The 17866-nt window shown below is 60.6% G+C and overlaps 2 protein-coding genes across 5 annotated transcripts; one reads left to right on the forward strand and one right to left on the reverse strand.

Annotated features, from left to right (window-relative positions):
• Nucleotides 1-135: 135 nt before the first annotated feature.
• On the reverse strand, nt 136-8700 carry PATL1 (PAT1 homolog 1, processing body mRNA decay factor). Of its 3 annotated transcripts, none has more exons than XM_080345980.1 (19): nt 8613-8700; nt 8259-8370; nt 7957-8168; nt 7807-7881; nt 6925-7119; nt 6731-6832; nt 6522-6611; nt 6219-6424; nt 6054-6143; nt 5734-5917; nt 4238-4361; nt 4033-4130; nt 3889-3948; nt 3054-3202; nt 1893-2052; nt 1284-1439; nt 1023-1114; nt 795-944; nt 136-694 (listed from the first exon to the last, which is right to left on the reverse strand). In XM_080345980.1, the coding sequence occupies exons 1-19, from the start codon at nt 8625-8627 to the stop codon at nt 673-675; spliced, it is 2292 nt and encodes a 763-aa protein (XP_080202106.1). In that variant the 5' UTR covers nt 8628-8700; the 3' UTR covers nt 136-672. The 3 variants fall into 3 exon arrangements, with proteins under 3 accessions (XP_080202106.1, XP_080202107.1, XP_080202105.1); XM_080345981.1 differs by having other exon boundaries at nt 6737-6832; nt 7807-7884; XM_080345979.1 differs by having other exon boundaries at nt 7807-7884.
• A 1461-nt stretch (nt 8701-10161) lies between these two features.
• Nucleotides 10162-17423, forward strand: STX3 (syntaxin 3; the record flags this gene model as incomplete). 2 transcript variants are annotated; one of them, XM_080344665.1, is made up of 10 exons in its annotated part: nt 10162-10191; nt 11611-11691; nt 11783-11882; nt 11975-12049; nt 12179-12246; nt 13309-13417; nt 13827-13900; nt 13982-14116; nt 14836-14946; nt 17346-17423. In XM_080344665.1, the coding sequence occupies 10 exons, from the start codon at nt 10162-10164 to the stop codon at nt 17421-17423; spliced, it is 861 nt and encodes a 286-aa protein (XP_080200791.1). The 2 variants fall into 2 exon arrangements, with proteins under 2 accessions (XP_080200791.1, XP_080200790.1); XM_080344664.1 differs by lacking the exon at nt 17346-17423 and adding an exon at nt 15858-15947.
• Between the last annotated feature and the right edge of the window lie 443 nt (nt 17424-17866).

Below are 17866 nucleotides of genomic sequence, written 5' to 3' on the forward strand. Positions count from 1 at the left end.
ACAATTCATCTTTATTTACAATCCCCTATAAAAATGTAAATTTTTTAGAAACTTTTTCTTTTTTTTAATTCTCATTTTGCCAGAACCAAAAACTGGAAGTGGGGGGGTGGGGGGGGAAAGGAACTTTTCACTTGATCAGTGGGGAGCGGGGGGCGCTGGTTAATGCCAGGGAGGGAGTTACCGCTTGTAAAACCCCTAAATGTGCAAATCTCTTGGTTTTTCTTCTTTTTAAAAGCCAAAACAAAAAATGAATTAAAATTCCCCCCCCCCAGCACATTCCCATAGAGCAGAAACAGCAGAATCCACCCGGCTGAGCCCCCCCGGCGCTGCTGGGCCTGACCCCGCGTGGGGGGCAGCAATTTTTGGGGAAGACAGAGGCAAATGTGCAAAAAAAGGTGTGTGCGGGTGGGGGGAACCTCAGTGCTGGGGGGGGCTGGGGAGGGTTGTCCCAGACCCCCCCAACACCTTCCTCAATGGTGGGGGGGAAGCAGCAGCGTTTGGGGGGGATGCAGCACTTTGGGAGGGGTGGGGAGCAGCCAAACACCCCCAAACCAGATCACTGAGGTGGGAGGGACGCATCGTCCCGCAACACTGGGTGTTGGGGGGAGGGGAGAAGTGTCTGTTCCCCCCCCCAATCCATCTTCTGGAACATTCTGGAGCGGCAGCGATGTCCTACCGGATCCCGTGCACCAAGCTGGGACCGGGAAAAAATTAAGGGAGGGGGTGTCAGTGGGGCCCCCACCCCTCTTGTTTCACCCCTTTATTTTTGGAAGGGCCGGGGGGGGCGAACTTACTGCAATTTTGTCTCCAGCAGGTTCAGCTTCTGGGGGTCGACGTAGCGGGAGAAGAGGGCGAGCAGATTGGAGGGGGGGGCCACGGGTTTGGCCAGAGCCCCCGCCGGGATCCGCAGCAGCTCCCGACTGGCCATGAGCATCAGCTCCGTCCTGGGGGAGGAGGGGGGGTGACACACTAATTAACCCTTTTCTTCATTAATTCAGCCCCCCCGCGGAGTGAGGACTCACCACTGGTTGTCCTGCAGCAGCTCCGCGTTGGTGTCCGAGCTCTGCAGTTCCTCCCCCCGGCTCAAGGTCAAGTACAGGAGGGACAGACCAAACTGGGGGGGGGACACACATATGGGGGTTAAAATGTCCTTCTGTGGCTGTCACAAGTCACCACTGTCACCCCAAGGTGACAGGGAGCTTTTCTCCCTCCCCTCCAAACGCTTTTTGGGGGGAGCAAAATGAGGAGGGAGGGGGGGACAGGCAGCTTGCGGGGGTCAGCACCTTATTTTGGAGCACGGCGGTGAGGTGGGGGTTGGGGGGAGCCGTTGCCCCCCCCTTCTGAGGTAGGTTGGTTAACTGCTGCACCAGGCTGGTGACCGTCCCCAAGGGCAGGTGATACAGAACGTGTGAGAAGGGTCTCAGCAGGCAGGGCAGCACCTGGGGGGGGGACAGGAGATGTGACACAAAGGGACACCCACAAAACACCACAGAAGCTTCCAGCCCCCCCCCCAACCCCACGCTGGGGTGCGACTTTCCCCCTCTTCCCCGCAGCGGCTTTGAATTCACCCAAGTTTCTTTATTCCTCCTTAAATCCTAATTTTTCCTCAAAATAAGCTGTGATTTATATCACAGACACCTGCATTTTTGTTATATATATTAAATAAAGGGTCTCTGGAGTCCAAAAAACGTTCACAGAAGAGCTGGGCTCATTCAAAAATACATATTATCTATCAAAAACTCCTCTGTGGTGACAGCGTGACAGTGACAAAAGATGGTCCCTGCCAGCAGCCCAGCAGAGGCAGAAATAGCCATTTTTTAACACAAAACGCTGTTTTTCCCTGCTAACAAGAGAAAATTTGGGTCCAAACCTTCTGGAGTTGGGGATCTCACCTCGTCCTGAGCGTCTTTTTTGATGAGGAAGGGCAGGTTTCGGGCGGTGGCCATGAGGACGTCGGCCGCTTGTTCGGGTGACAAGAAGGGGACGATGCGGGCGACGAGGCGTTTGCCTTTGCGGATGCACATGATCTGCATGAAGTGATCGTCGCTGGGCCTGGACAGGGGCAAAAAACGGTGCTGAGGCTTAAGCCAGGCATAAAACATCCCTCCTGCCCCCCAAAAATACCCCTGGGGAGAGAATAATAGCACAAGAGCGACACCCCCAGCCTGATATTCCGCCCAGCTGCGGGTCAGGGCAAGGGGTGACAGACTTGAAACCAGGTACCTAGAGATGGGACAGGCTTAACCAGGCACCTGGAGATGGGACTGGCCTAAAATCAGGCAGCTGGGGATGTGCCAAGCTTAAAACCAGGCGCCCAGAGATAGGAGACACTTAACACCAGGCACACAAGGATGGGACAGGCTTAAAACCAGGCACCTGGAGATAGAAAAGACTTAAAACCAGGCACCTGCAGAGGCAACAAGGTTAAAACCAGGCACTCGGGAGATGTGACAGGCTTAACACCAGGAATGTGGTGATGGGATAGGCTTAAAACCAGGCACCTGGAGATGACCCAGGCTTAAAACCAGGCACTCCAAGATGGAACAGGCTTAAAACCAGGCACCCAGAGATGGGCCAGGCTTAAAAGCTGGCACCTGTGGGTATGCCAGGCTCAAAATCAGGCACCCAGAGATAGGAGACACTTAAAACCAGGCATGCAGGGATGAGCCAGGCTTAAAACCAGGCACTCCAGGATGGAACAAGCTTAAAACCAGGCACTCCAAGATGGAACAAGCTTAAAACCAGGCACTCCAGGATGGAACAAGCTTAAAACCAGGCATCCAGAGATATGCCAGGCTTAAAAGCAGGCACCTGGGGATATGCCAGGGTTAAAAGCAGGCACCCAGAGCTGCAGGGTTCAAAGCTGTTATAGTATCATAACCACAGCAGGTAATCGCATGGGGAAAATGGCCAGAAAAAAGGAAAGAAAGGGCTATTTCAGCTCCCAACGCAGCCCTGGAAGAGCCAAGTCTAACCCTTCCTCGGAAAACAGTGCCTGGAAAAGCCAGCTTTAGCGGGTGCGAGCGCGCACGGACCCTCGGGGCTGCGCTCACCTCTCCTGCCCGGGCGCTTTCCCTCTCAGGTTATCGTACATATCGCAGATTTTCTGCTTCCTCTCGCCCATCAGCGCCGGCCGGTCGCCTTCCAGGCTCAGGAGGTAGCGGCGCTCATAGTCCTCCACGTCCAGGAGGAGACTGTAGGTCTGCAGAAGGACAAACGGCACCGTGGGGATCCCTAATCCTGCTCGGAGACCCCCCCTTGTCCCCTTTGCCACCCCAGGACGCCCCCATCCCATAAACACGACCCTTTGTCCCCAATTTGACGTCCAGAAGTATTAATCGCCACCACATCGTGGTGTCCGTGGCCAATCCTTCCCCCCAGCCCACCTGCTTTGCAGAATAAGTCGAATCAAACAACCTTTTAAATTAAATTCTATTCTTTTAGCTGTATTTTTTTGTTTGAATAACCTATTTTTAGCAAAAGGAGCCAAACTTAGCGAGCGGGCCAGGCTCGCTGGAATTCCAGGCTGTATAACATGAACTTATCATGACCTGAGTGCTGCCTGAAGGATGGAGAAAGAGAATCCAACAAAAATGAACCAAAAAACCCCAGAGTAGAATTAGCACCGGACCAAAAGGTGCGTGGGCAGCACGTGAAAGAGGTCACGCAGATATTTTGCGGATTTAAAAGCCCAAATCTCTTTTGTTCTGGGTTAACAGGCACCCAGTCCCAACTGTTTCTTTGCTGTAACTTTCAATGTATTTCTTTTTATTTTGTCTTTTGATTAAATTATTCTTTTAAGATGTCTGAGACTGCGCTACAGGTCAAGAACGTTTCCTTAACAGCAGAATTTTGAGGTTCGCCACGATTTCCCCACCTCAAACTCACCTTCTCGATGGTGACGAGGGTTTGCCGTCTCTTATCCCGAACCTGCTTCTCCTTCGTCTCCTACCGAGGAGGAATAAGATGTCAAAGATGCATGGGGGGGATCCCATGGAGTCAGGACGGGGGGGACAGAGCCCCAAAACTCACATCATCCTCCCCACGGGACGTCACCACCGCGTCGATCATCTTCCGAGGGTTGTTGACGCTGGAGACCGTGAGTTTCCCGAGCGAACCCTCGAACTGCACTGCAGGAAGGGGCGGAGGGGGGAAGGAGAAGCAAAAAGGGTCAGTTGGAGTCCAACATCCCCTTTATTTCACCCCCGGGGGGCTGCGGGGAGCGAGGAGCCGTTACCTGGCTTGTAGGTGTGCTCCAGCTTGGCCACCTGGGGGGTGATGAGTTTCGTCCGTTCCTTTTTGGGGCCATCGCCCTGAACTTCCTCGGCTGCAGCCAACTTCTCCAGCTTCTGGAAATAATTCTGAGAGGGGGAGAGGGTGAGACCCTCCAAAAAACACTTGAAGGAGGATGGATGTGACATGTCCCCCACCCCGGCCTGTGCTCCAGCCCTCGCTCAGTGCTTACTGGTCTTCCCATGGTCACCAGCAGCGCTTTAAACCCTTACTGGTCTTCCCATGGTCACCAGCAGCGCTTTAAACCCTTACTGGTCTTCCCATGGTCACCAGCAGCGCTTTAAACCCTTATTGGTCTTCCCATGGTCACCAGCAGCGCTTTAAACCCTTATTGGTCTTCCCATGGTCACCAGCAGCGCTTTAAACCCTTATTGGTCTTCCCATGGTAACCAGCAGCGCTTTAAACCCTTACTGGTCTTCCCATGGTCACCAGCAGCGTTTTAAACCCTTACTGGTCTTCCCATTGTCATCAGTACCATCTTAAACACTTACTGGTCTTCCAAGCATCACTGGCATAATGTTAAACCACTGTTCTTCCCCACAGTACACAACAGCATCCTCCTCTCATCATCCCTCATGACTAGTGCTCGACGTTCCTCCTCAGCCCCCTCTTTCTCAACAGAATGACGGATCTGCTCTCCCTGCAAGCTCCCTGGCTCCCAGTCCCTCCCAGCACACACCAGTTAGCCCGCCTTGCCCTGCCACCACTGCGTGGCTGGGGCCTTTCCCCACCGCTGCTCACGTGCTTTTCCCGGCCAACATTTGGACTCTTGTGCAACGCCAAAGCTTTGCTGGCTCACAGCCTGGATGCAGCTGCACCAGTTCCTCTTGTCTACTGGGAACCAGTTCCTCTCCTCTACTGGGGACCAGTTCACCCCCCTGCCAGGCCCTCCTCCTCCTTCTCCTCCTCACATAGCTGTTCCCGATGCTTTTACACTCAGTGGCTTCCCCATCGCCCATTCTTGGTGGTCTTATCCAACTGCTGTGACACACAGCCACCAAATCTGTCCTGCCAGTGTCCCCCCCAGCATCTCCAGTGATCCCTGGAGATCTCATGTGAGAAAAGGAAGACAGTTCTTCCCCTGCTGCTGCTCCATTTCCTTTTCCCTTTCCCTTTTCCTCTCCTTTCCCTTTCCCTTTTCCCTTCCCTTTTCCTTTTCCATTTTCCTCTCCTTTCCCTTTTCCCTTCCCTTTTCCTTTCCTTTCCCTTTTCCCTTTCCATTTTCCTCTCCTTTCCCTTTTCCCTTCCCTTTTCCTTTCCAGGACACTCACTCCACACCATCCTTCCACCTTATTCCACACGATTTAATCTCAAAATGCTTCCTCTGCCACATCACCCTCAACTCCATCGCCCCCTTCCCACCCAGCACCCCTCGGCACAGCGGCCATATCAGGAAGACACCGGGACAGGCAGGGGAGTGGGTTCAGGCACCCAAATACCTGGTAATAATAATCATCCAGGTAGGGATCAGTGCTCTGCAGCTGCATCATCTGGATTTTGGCCACCCAGTCCTTCTCCCGCTGCAGCATGAGGTTGGCGTAGGGGTCTTTCCGCACCTGCTCCTGGTGACCGCTCCGGTGACCCCCTCGGTCCCCCACCGAGCCGTTGAGGCCGCGGTGTTGGCTGGCAGGAGGCAAGAAGGGCACTCGTGAGCACACCGGAGCTACAGGAAGGGACAGAGAGCGGTGGCACAGGCTGGTGTCCCCCTCCCAGCAGCCGAGGGGACGTGCCACCCCCCTCGCCTGTCACCAACACTCACTTTCGGTTCTGCTGCTGCCGCTGGTGCAGGAGCCGGCGGTGCTGGGGGTGCAGGTGGGTCGTGTCTGGCCGAAACATTTGGGGTTGCGGCCTGGGGAAGAGGCGAGAAGGTTCAGAAGTGGCGGCAGAGAGCGGGTAAGGGGGTTTTGGGAGGAAAAACACCCACCTCAGGCTCTGCAGGTGGGATCCAGGGCCTGGCTGGGGCTGCGAGGGAGGCGGAGCCGGGGGAGCCCCAAAAAAGGCACGAAAGCCGCTGGCCGGAGACATCATCTGCCCGACTCTGCCCTGGAGTAACTTGGGGTTGACGGAGGGGAGGGGGTTCCCAACCAGACCGGAGACCCGGGCAAACTGGCTGGGGGACATTCGGCCAGCCTGGGGGGCACAGAGGGGACCCCGAGTCAGCTGGGGGAAGATTTAGGGGGGTCCCTGCCCACGGGGGGGCCAGGAGGGAGCCAAAGAGGGTTTGTACCTGGGCTCCTCCAAGCAGCTGCGCTCGCTGCAGGTGGGTGAGGACAGGAGAGACGCTATGGGGGAACGGGTGGCCCAGAATGGAGGAATTCTGGGGAAAAACAACAAAAAAGAGGGACCCGGGTCACCACTGATGATGGGGGCGGTTCTGGGGAGGCTGGAGACCCCAAATTCAGCCTCCATGAGGAGGACTGTGGGGTCAGTGGGTACCGGTACGTTGCAGAGCTGGTTTGGGGACATCCTGTCGCCGTAGGGAGGGGGATAACGCTGCTGCACGGCCGCTCGGATGTGGACGGGCTTTGGGCACAGGATCTGGGGGGAGGGAAGCGGCACAGACCCCCCGTTAGTCCCGCAGGGAAAAACCTGCAGCCGCTGGGCCATGAGTGGGGCTGGGGGGAAGGTACCTGCTGGTTGAAGTTGGGGGCAGCAGCTTGTTTGGGTGGGGTGCCGATGGGGACAGCCCGGACAGGGGGGCTCCCGATGACAGGGGACGAGGACCGGCGGGGTAAGGCTCGCTCCGAGGGGTCCCGCTCCTCTTCTCGAGGCTGCGGGGGTCTCTGGGGCAGAGCATAGTCCAGCACGGACACCGATGGCATCTCCTGCGAGTGAGAGGTGAGAGAAAGGTCGCCTCAGGATAATGGGGACACTGGGGACATTCCCAGGAGGTGACAGCCACACCCTCCCTCCTGCCAGGTCTCCTTTGCATCCCCGGGAGCCGCACATGATAGTGGGGGTTCCTGGGGACCCCCAGAGCACACATCACTGCCAGGACACCCATTTGGGGTGACAGCACGGGGTGGGAGCTGTGTCACCGCCACGCAGCCGCACGCACGCTCGGTTCCCAGCCCTCGTCAGCCCTGCGGAGCCGGCAGAGGGTTGGCCGCACACTGCGCTTCGCTTGCACTTAAAACCCTGACTCTTTAATTAAACCGCAACAAAAAAAATCCTCTGCCTGGAGGCGCTGACATTCCCACACCCTGACAGGAGCGCTGACGTCTCTCACACAACGCCAGGGACCGCGGATCTGCGAGAACCCCCCGCCCGGCTCTCTGGACCCCGAGTGGGGACAGGAGGTGACACCTAGAGGGTCTGCAAAGGAGCCAAACAGTGTCCACCCAGACCCAGCCCAACCAGCAGAACACCCTCTAGTCCCAGGGTGATCTGGGGGTGCTCCCTAGCACCAATAAACCCACAGGAGTCCAGCACATCGTCCCTCAGGGCCCAATTTGCTGCCACAAGGGTTTAGGGAGGACATTAGGGAAGCCACCCGCACCCCAGCACCCTACCTGAGTGAGGAGTGGCCCCCGGATCCGCCGCAGGACGGCTGAGCTGTCCCAGATGCTGGAGTTCAGCCCCCCAGGCTGCTGGAAAACCAGTCGGAGAGTCAGCACGGAGCTACCAGGCCCTGTCTTGCGCCCATCCAGCCCCAGTCCCACCTGTGCAGGGACCCTGGTCTGCACAGCCTGCATGATGGCGGGGTCCTCCAGCTCGCTGTCGATGACCAGCCTGGTGAGCCGCTCCGCCAGCACATCCTCGGGATCCCTCAGCAGATCCGCCTCCTCGTTACCAGCTCCATCCTGCTCCCTGCTCACCGCCGGCTTCTCCTCCAGCTCCGCCAGCCGCTCGTGTGCCTCCTGCCAGTCGTCGTCTGCGAGGGACCGGCGGCGAGGGAGACGGTTCAATAAGGTGGGAGAGGAACAGCGAGGCGCGGGGAGGCTACAGGAGGGGGTTCACTCACCAACAGCCCCGGCTCCAAACGTGTCATCGTTAAACTGATCAATATCTTCATCTTCCTCCCCCAGGGCCTGGAAAGCGTCTTCGTCCTCGTCCAGCGGACAGTCCTCCAGGGACTGGGGGGAAAGAGAGAGATAGGAATGGCGGCGGGGGTCAGATCGGGCACTGCAGCTTCGCAGTGACCCCCCCCGTTTTCCACAGGCCCCGGTTCCTCCTCAGGCCTGCGGGGGGGGGGCGGCGGGCCGGGGTGGGGAGGGGGCGCGACGGGCCGGTTCCCGGCCCGTCGCGCCCCCTCCCCACCCCGGCCCGCCGCCCCCCCCCGCCTCCTCGACCCCATTTGACCCCCCTCCCCACTGACCTGGTACCGGAACATGACGGAGGAGGCGGCGGCGCCCCCCGCCCGCAGGCTCCGTCCGGGCCGCTCCGGTCCCGGGCTCCGCCACGCATGCGCCGCCGCGGGCGCAGACGCATGACGTCACCCCCGCCCCCCTCCGGCAGGAAGGCGCATGCGCGGCAGCGAGGCGCGAATTTGGGGGGCGTGGTCAAAGCGTTAGCCACGCCTCCTTGTGGAATTAAAGGCGCCGCACCGCCCCAATCCCGGCTCGTCTTAAAGGGGCAGCGTGACCTTTTCTCCCCGCGAGTGTTGACACGGCGGTCGCAGCGTTGTCCCTATCCTGGCGGTGTCACCAGCCACATCGCGGATCTGGAGCTGTGCTCCCAGCTCTGTGACTCTGATGTCCCCCCAGCTGTCACCCCATGCATAGCCATGTCCCCCCAGTTGTGTCCCCATGACGGGTCCCCTATTCACAGCCATGTCCCCCCAGCTGTCACCCCATGCATAGCCATGTCCCCCCAGCTGTGTCCCCATGACGGGTCCCCTATTCACAGCCGTGTCCCCCCAGCTGTCACCCCATGCATAGCCATGTCCCCCCAGCTGTGTCCCCATGACGGGTCCCCTATTCACAGCCATGTCCCCCCAGCTGTCACCCCATGCATAGCCATGTCCCCATGATGGGTCCCCTATTCACAGCCATGTCCTCCCAGCTGTCACCCTATCCATAGCTATGTCATCCCTGCTGTGTCCCCAGCTGTGCCCTCCCCAGCTGTGACCCCTGTCCCCAGCAGTGACCCATAGCCATGTCCCCCCAGCCATGTCCCCTATACCCCATGTCCCCCAGGCATGTCCCCCGTCATTCCTCCCAGCTGTGACCTTTACCCCCAGCTGTGTCCCACATCCTCAGTCATGCCCCTCGATTGTGCCCCCTGTCTGCAGCCATGTCCCCCAGCTGTCCCCTATCCCCAGCTGTGACCCACCAGCTGTGACTGCTATCCGTAGCTGTGTCCTCAGCCGTGTCCCCCATCCTCAGCTGTGTCCCCCCAGCTGTGACCCTTATCCATAATTGTGTCCCCCAGTCATGTCCTCTCTCCCCAGCCGTGTCCCCCATCCCCAGCCATGTCCCCCATCCCCAGCCATGTCCCGCATCCCCAGCCATGTCCCCCATCCCCAGCCATGTCCCCAGTGAAGCCACCCACAGCAGGAAAGGACACGTTGGCGCATGACACTCATGGGGACAAACTTCCCCATCGCTTCCGAGCCAGGGCCACCCCACATCCGTCCTCACCTCAGTGTCACCTCCTGGGGTGACAGGGGGCACCCACAGCCGTTGCCGGTGTCCCCAAGTGTCCCAGGTGAAGGGTGGCTCCAGCTCGTCCCTCCCCTCGGCGCCTTCCTTGTGCCCGTCACGGGGGATTAGCGCAGGGACAGCCCCGGGCTTGGGGACAGGGACAAGGGACAGGGCCACCCGCCACCTCGCCTGGATTTAGGGAGGACCGAGGGTGACACCCCCATCCCTGCGGTGGGCGAGGACGGGGACGCCCCCCGTGCCCCGCCAGCCCTTGGGGACACCATGAAGGACCGGCTGGAGCAGCTCAAGGCGGTGAGTGACCCCGGCGGGGGCTCGGGGACAGGGGACACCTCGGGGGGGTGGTGGCGGTCCCCAATGGAGCTGGGTGTCACTGGGATGAGGGTCCCTGAGACCCCATCCCATGGTGAATAGGGGTGTCATGGGAATGGGGGTCGTCAAATCCCAGGTCTGTGGTGGATGGGGACATCACGGGGATGGATGTCACCAAACCCCCTCCCCGCGGTGGATGGGGGTGTCACACGGATGGGGATTCCTGAAACCCAGGTGGATGGGGACATCGCAGACGTGGATGTCGTGGGGACAGGGGCCCTGGGACCCACCTCACAGTGCATGGGGGTGTCCTGGGGACAGGGGGGCCCTGACACCCCCAGCCAAGCTGGATGGGGACACCACGGGACTGGGGGGTCCTGAGAACCCCCGCAAGCTGGATGGGGACATCACAGGGCTGGGGGGTCCCTTAGAGCACCCCCAAGTTGGATGTGGACACCGTGGGGACAGGGGGCCCTGGGACCCACAGCACAGTGGGTGGGGGTGTCACAGGGATGGAGGTCACAGGGACACACCAGCACCCCCCGGGCTGCGTGGGGTGGGGGAATCTGTCCCTCAGGGGGGTGGGAGCAATGTGAGGTCCCCAGGGGTCCAGCACCCCATCCTGCACCCCACACCCCCTCACCCCCCCGCCACCATTGCCACTTCCTCCTGCCTCTGCCCGCCCTGCCATGGGGCCCCGCTGTCCCCCTGGCTCCCGGGGGGGGTCTCCACTTCGTGGGGGGTCCCCAGCCGGTGGGGGGTGCTGGCAGCCCCCCAGCCTGCGCCCCAGCCGCAGTGTGGGGCGGGTGGCCGCGGTGGGAGGCTTGGCGGGGATTTAGCGCGGATTACGGAGCCACCAGATAAAACCCTTGGGGGGGAGAGAAGGGATTAATTTTATTTTTACTCCAGTAACAAGATGGGGGGGGGGGGCTGGGTCTTGTCCCCCTCCCCAGGGACACCGCACTTGGTCAGTGGGGGTGCTGAGGGGGGCTGGGGGGGCGATGGGGCTGCGGGTGACACCCCAGGAAGGGACAGAGTGCGGAGCCCGTGGAGGGGGGCAGGCGTGACACCGGGGTGAGTGACCCCCCCAAACCCCAGTGCTGCTCAGACCTGCACAGTACGAAGGCTGGGGACACAAAACCGTGTCCCTGTCCCCGTCCCTGTCCCCTCCCTCCAGCCAAGCCCAGCAATCCCTTAATTCCCCGGCCAGATGTGTGATGCGCTCGTCCCCCCCTCCAGCTGCAGATGTCCCCCCCCATGCCACCGCGTCCCCACAGCTCCTCCCACCGCGTCCCCCCCTGACCCTGCAGAGCTGGTGGCCCTGCTGACCCCATGCTGTTGATGTCACTTGGGGTGGTCCCTGGGGATCCCCCTGAGTGCTGTGTTGTCCCCCCCCCGCAGAAGCAGGAGGCGGACGATGACAGCGAGGAGCTGGAGATCGCCATCGACAACACAGCGTTTATGGACGAGTTCTTCTCGGAGGTGACAGTGCAGGGACACACACGGGGTTGGGGAGGCCGGGCATCCCTTCTCTGTCCCCCCCTCATCCTCATCCCCCATCTGGCTTGTCCAGATCGAGGAGACGCGGCAAAACATCGACAAGATCTCTGAGAACGTGGAGGAGGCCAAGAAGCTCTACAGCATCATCCTCTCAGCACCCATCCCCGAGCAGAGTGAGTGCGGTGGCTGCGTCCCCCCTGTCCCTGTGTCCCCTTCCTGGGGGTGTCTCCAGGATGTCCCCAGCTCATGTGTTGTCACCCTGCAGAGACCAAAGACGACCTGGAGCAGCTGACGACAGAAATCAAGAAAATGGCCAATAGTGTCCGCAATAAGTTGAAGAGTGAGTGGCCACGACCCCACCACTGTGTCACCCAGCCCCGCGGGTCCCCCTGTCCCCACGGGAAGGGCAGGGTGTGCTGGGGACACGGGGACCATGGGCTCTGAGGGGCTGGGGTCCGGCTCTCGCCAGGCATGGAGAGGAACATCGAGCAGGATGAGGCACGATCCTCCGCTGACCTCCGGATACGCAAGTCCCAGGTGAGCCCTGTCCCCAGGACCTGCCACCGGGGATGTCCCCTCCCAGCACCGCCATGTCCTGAGCGCCCTGTCCCACTCTGTCCCTGTGGGATGGAGATGTCATGGTTGTCCCCAGGTCTCCCATCTCTGTCCCAATCAGCACCACGACTGCGTGCTCCCTGGCTTTGTGTCCTTCTGTCCCATCCCCAACGTGCTGTCCTGTCCCCCGTGGGCTGGGACATGCCATCTCCTGGGTCTCCTGCGTCTCATGTCCCTGTCCCCAGCCCCAGCACCTTGTCCTGCCCTGTCTCCTGGGGCTGGTGACGTGCCATGCCCAGAGTGTCACTGGTCTGACTCCTTGTCCCCATCCCCATCCCGTCACCTTGTCCCCTGGGCTGTGGCTGTGCCGTGCTGAGGGTGTCCCCAGTGTCACACCCTTGTCCTTGCTTCTGTCCCCCAGGGCTGGGCCATGCTGTGCCCAGGGTGTCATCATGCCCCGGGTGTCCCAGCTCACACCCCTGTTCTTGCTCTTGTCCCCTGGGAAAACAGCCCATGCGGACACGCCATACCTGGGGTCTTCCATGTCCCCATCCCTGTGGTCAGCACTGGGTCCTGTCCCCTGGGGTTGGGACATGCCATGTCTGGGGTGTCCCACGTCCCTGTCTCCATCCCCAGCACTGGGTCCTGTCCCCAGGGGGTGTGCCATGCCTGGGGTGTCCCCAACCCCATGTCCTTGTCCCCAGCACTCAGTCCTGTCCCCAGGGGGTGTGCCATGCCTGGGGTGTCCCCAACCCCATGTCCTTGTCCCCAGCACTCGGTCCTGTCCCCAGGGGGTGTGCCATGCCTGGGGTGTCCCCAACCCCATGTCCTTGTCCCCAGCACTCGGTCCTGTCCCCAGGGGGTGTGCCATGCCTGGGGTGTCCCCAACCCCATGTCCTTGTCCCCAGCACTCGGTCCTGTCCCCAGGGGGTGTGCCATGCCTGGGGTGTCCCCAACCCCATGTCCTTGTCCCCAGCACTCGGTCCTGTCCCCAGGGGGTGTGCCATGCCTGGGGTGTCCCCAACCCCATGTCCTTGTCCCCAGCACTCGGTCCTGTCCCGCAAGTTCGTTGACGTCATGACCAAGTACAACGAGGCGCAGGTCGACTTTCGGGAGCGCAGCAAGGGCCGGATTCAGCGCCAGCTGGAGATCAGTGCGTGCGCCCCGCCCCCTCAGACCCCGCCCCTTGGGAAGAACTGGGCGTGGCCTGCCCCATAGACCCCGCCCATTTAGTTAAGTGGGTGGGCCCAGCCCCGTTCCATTGTCAAAGTGGGTGGAGCCTGATCATACAGACCCCACCCCTTTGGTTAAAAGTGGGCGGGGCTTGGGACTAAAACCCCGCCCGTTTGGCAAAAGTGGGCGGGGCTTGGGACTAAATCCCCGCCCCTTTGGCAAAGTGGGTGGAACCAGCCCCTACAGATCCCTTCTTTTTGGTAAAATGGGTGGAGCTGGGCACTAAAGACCCCGCCCCCTTTGGCAAAGTGGGCGGAGTCAGGTCCTACAAGCCCCGCCCCTTCAATTGAGTGGGCGGGGCTTGTTCCTACCACTGGCCCCACCTGCAGCCGGCAAGAACACAACGGACGAGGAGCTGGAGGAGATGCTGGAGAGTGGGAACCCCTCCATCTTCACCTCGGGGGTGAGCACCAGGGGGGACTGGGAGGGGACATGGGGACAAGGACACCCCCCCTCTGATGGCCCCCACCCCGCTGTGTTGCAGATCATGGACTCGCAGATCTCGAAGCAGGCGCTGAGCGAGATCGAGGGGCGGCACAAGGACATCGTCCGGCTGGAGAGCAGCATCAAGGAGCTGCACGACATGTTCGTGGACATCGCCATGCTGGTGGAGAACCAGGTGTGGGGACAGACGGGGACCTGAGCATGGGGACAAACAGGGACCAGAGCTTGAGGATGAATGGGGACAAACAGGGATCTGCGCAAGGGCTGCATGGGGATAACCAGGGACATGTGCACGGGGACAAACAGAGACCAGAGCTTGAGGATGAATGGGGACAAACAAGGACCTGGGCATGGGGATGAATGGGGACAACCAAGGACCTGGGCATGGTGACAAACAGGGACCAGAGCTTGAGGATGAGTGAGGACAAACCTGTGCAATGGCTGCATGGGGACAACCAAGGACCTGGGTGTGGGGACAAACAGGGACCAGAGCTTGAGGATGAATGAGGGCAAACAGGGACCTGGGAATGGGGATGAATGGGGACAAACCGGGACCTGAGCATGGGGACAAGCTGGGACATGTACAAGGGGACAAGCGGGGGACCTGGGCATGAAGCCACACAGGAACAGGCAGGAAGGGCAGCACAGGGACCCATGGGGACACAGGGTGGCATGGGCTGCATGGAGCCACCCAGTGTGGCACAGGGACACACACAGGGACACCCAGGCATGGAGCCACACAGGGCTGGGTGGTGACAGGTCCCCATGGGGCCACCCAGCACCTGAGCCTGTGGGGATCTACAGGGAGGGACACAGAGAGGCACCCCACTCTGTGGTGGCTCCGGCCACTCTCTCTGTCCCTCTCTGTCCTCGTGTGCCCCCCACACCCCATAGGGATCCATGATCGATCGCATTGAGAACAACATGGACCAGTCCGTCGGCTTCGTGGAACGGGCTGTAGCCGACACCAAAAAGGCCGTGAAGTACCAAAGTGAGGCCAGGAGGGTGAGATGGACTGACATGTCCCCAGTGTCCCCCAGTGTCCCCTCTGTAGCCCCCAGCATCCCGAGGGCACCCCAATGTCCCCTTCACATCTCCCAGTGCCCTCAGTATCTTCCTGTATCTTCCAGTGGCTCTGAGACCCTCTTGTGTCCCCAAGCCCCTTCTTGTGACCCTCAGACACCCCTTGTGTCCCTTCATAGCTGCCAGCATCCCAAAGCCACCCACAGTGTCCCCTTCTTGTCCCTAAACATTCTGTCACATCTCCCAGTGCTCCCAGTAACCCCCCCATGTCCTCCAGTGGCCCTGAGACCTCCTCATGTCCCCAGCTACTCCTTGTGTCCCTCAGCCACTCCTCATGTCCCCCAGTGTCCCATCCACAGCCCCCAAAATCCCAAAGCCACCCCCAGTGTCCCCCTCTTGTCCCTCAGCATGCCGTCACATCTCCTAGTGCCCCCAGTATGTTCCCATATCTTCCAGTGGCCCTGAGACCCGCTTTGTGTCCCCAGCCACCTCCCATATCCCACAGATGTCCCAAATGCTTCCTACCTGCTCCCAGTGTCCCCCAGCCACCCCTTGTGTCCCCACCCTGCCCCTTGTGTCCCCTGGCTGTCCCCAACAGCTCCCACCTGCACTGGCTGTCCCCCTGCTCCCACCAGCCACCCCCCCCAAGCTGGTCCCTTGCTCCTCTCTTGTCACCTCCATGGGGCTATCAACTCTGTCCCTCCCTGTCCCCCCCACACCAGCCCTGAGCCCCCTCCTGCCCTCAGGTGTGATGAGCTGGTGGGGGCTCAGCCCCTGGGTCTGCAGCTTCTCTGGCTCTTCTGGGCTCCTCTGTGCCCACCTCTGTCCCCTGTCCCCCTGCTGCACCGGGCAGGTGTCACCGACCCCCCCGTGTCCCCTCTTGTCCCCTCCAGAAGATGCTGGTTTTGGTGGCGGTAGCGCTGCTGGCGCTGGGGACAGTTGCGCTCATCATCGGCTTTTCCCTGGGGCTAAAAAAGAAATAACCCCCCCCGTGGCGGGGGCTGTGGCCTGTAAGTGTCAGGGGGGGCAGGGGAACCCCCCTGTGGGGACATGGGGACCTTGGGGACGCTGGACAGGGACAGTGGCCTTGTGTCTGCAGGCTCTGTGATGCTCAGGGATCTGCAGTGCTCGGGGGGTCTGGATTTCAGCTGCGTGTCTCTCCCACCTCCCCCACAGCCCCTCGTCCCCCTCCCCGCTGTCCCCTCTGCCTGGGGGGTGACATCTTCCCTTCTCCCTCCTCCAGACACTGTCCCAGCGGCGACGTCACCTTGTGGGACCCCCCCAGCACCGCGGCTCAGTCCCCTCCTCTCCCTGCGTCCCCACACATGGACTGTCCTCCTGTCACCGGACGCTGTCCCCCCGCCGACTGTCCCCTGCTGTCCCACCGGTTCCCAGGCTTTGTCCCTTGTGTCCCCTGTGGGAAGGCAACAGGACTCTATTTATTTTTCTTGTCCTCCCCATCTTTTGGAGGGGGCCACCGTGGCACAGGGACACTGCAGGGATGTGGCAGCTGGTGCCACATTCCCTGTGAGAGGGGACAAGGTGACCTGGTCACCTGCGTGGATGTCCCATGGGCATGAGGGATGGGAAAACGGTCAGGACAGGGGGTTTGGTGGCACCAGCAGCTGCTGGTGGCTCTGGCCACACTTTGCTGTCTCCACAAACAGCGCCACCAGGGATCTTGTCCCCTTGTCCCCTTCTGGCTGTGATGCCTGAGGCTGGCATGTCCCCAGCCATTGTGGTTATTTGGTGATTTAATCCCCGTTACAATAAAATCCCGGCTGCCGCCCACCCTGCGCCTCTCCGCTCCATGCACAAGGTGAAACTGGGGACAAATGGGGACAAGTGGGGTGCTGGTACCCTCAGACACCTGACATGGCGGGGCTGAGGACAGCTCAGCTCGTGACGGTAGTGACATCGCGGCCACGCCGGTGGCTTTGGCCAAGGTTTTCAGGGCCTGTAGTGACACCATCCCTCAGAGTGGAGAGGTGACAGCGGACAAACCACCTTTCCCTGCGATTTTGGGTAAGTCACTGTGACGGGGACATGTCCCCTTGGCCACGGGGACACCGGCACAGCCACATCCCAGTGCTGCACAGGGCCAGCTCACACCTGCCCCACCAGCCCCTGTCCCTTGTCCACCCTTCCCAGTCCCTGGCCCTCATCCCCAGGCCCTGTCCCTTGTCCCCAGCCCCTGTCCCTCTTCCCAATCCCTTGTCCCCAGCCCCTGACTCTCATCCTCAGCCCCTATTGCCTCTGCCTGGCCCCTGTCCCTTGTCCCCTCTCCCCAGTCCATCCTTTGTCCCTTTTCCCCACTCCCCAGCCCCTGTCCCTTGTCCCCGCTCCCCTGCCTCACTCACGTCCCCTCTCTCCCCTTGCAGAAGAAGATCATGATCATGATCTGCTGCATCATCCTCGCCGTCATCCTGGCTGCCAGCATCGGGAGCATCTTCGCCTGAGTCCTCCCCCCGCTGCCCTCCAGGTGACAGGGGACACGGCAGGAGGGTGACATTGGGGTCCCCGGTGCCACCCCTCACTGGGGGTGTGGGTTTGGGCCACGCTGGGTGGGATTCACCCCCCTTGGACTTGCCAAAAGGCACCGGTGTAGAAGGGGGACACACTGGGGAGGGACTGGGATAGCCACATCCCCTTCCTCATCCTCATCTTTGTCCCTGTCACAGGTGGCCTTTCCCCCTCTTGCCCGGACGATCTTGAGGGTCTCTTCCAACCAAAACGATTCTACGGTTCGGTGATTCTACGATTTCTCTGCCTCGCCACCCACGCCGGAGCCTTCCTCCCGAATAAAGAGATCCCCCACATTCTGCTTTGGGGAGCTGTGTCATGTACGGGGGGTCTGTCACCTCTGGGATGCTCCCAGCCCCGTCTTTGCGCCTCTGAAAAA

Source organism: Nesoenas mayeri, assembly GCF_963082525.1.
Source record: "Nesoenas mayeri genome assembly, chromosome: 5".
Taxonomy (NCBI): Eukaryota; Metazoa; Chordata; class Aves; order Columbiformes; family Columbidae; genus Nesoenas; species Nesoenas mayeri.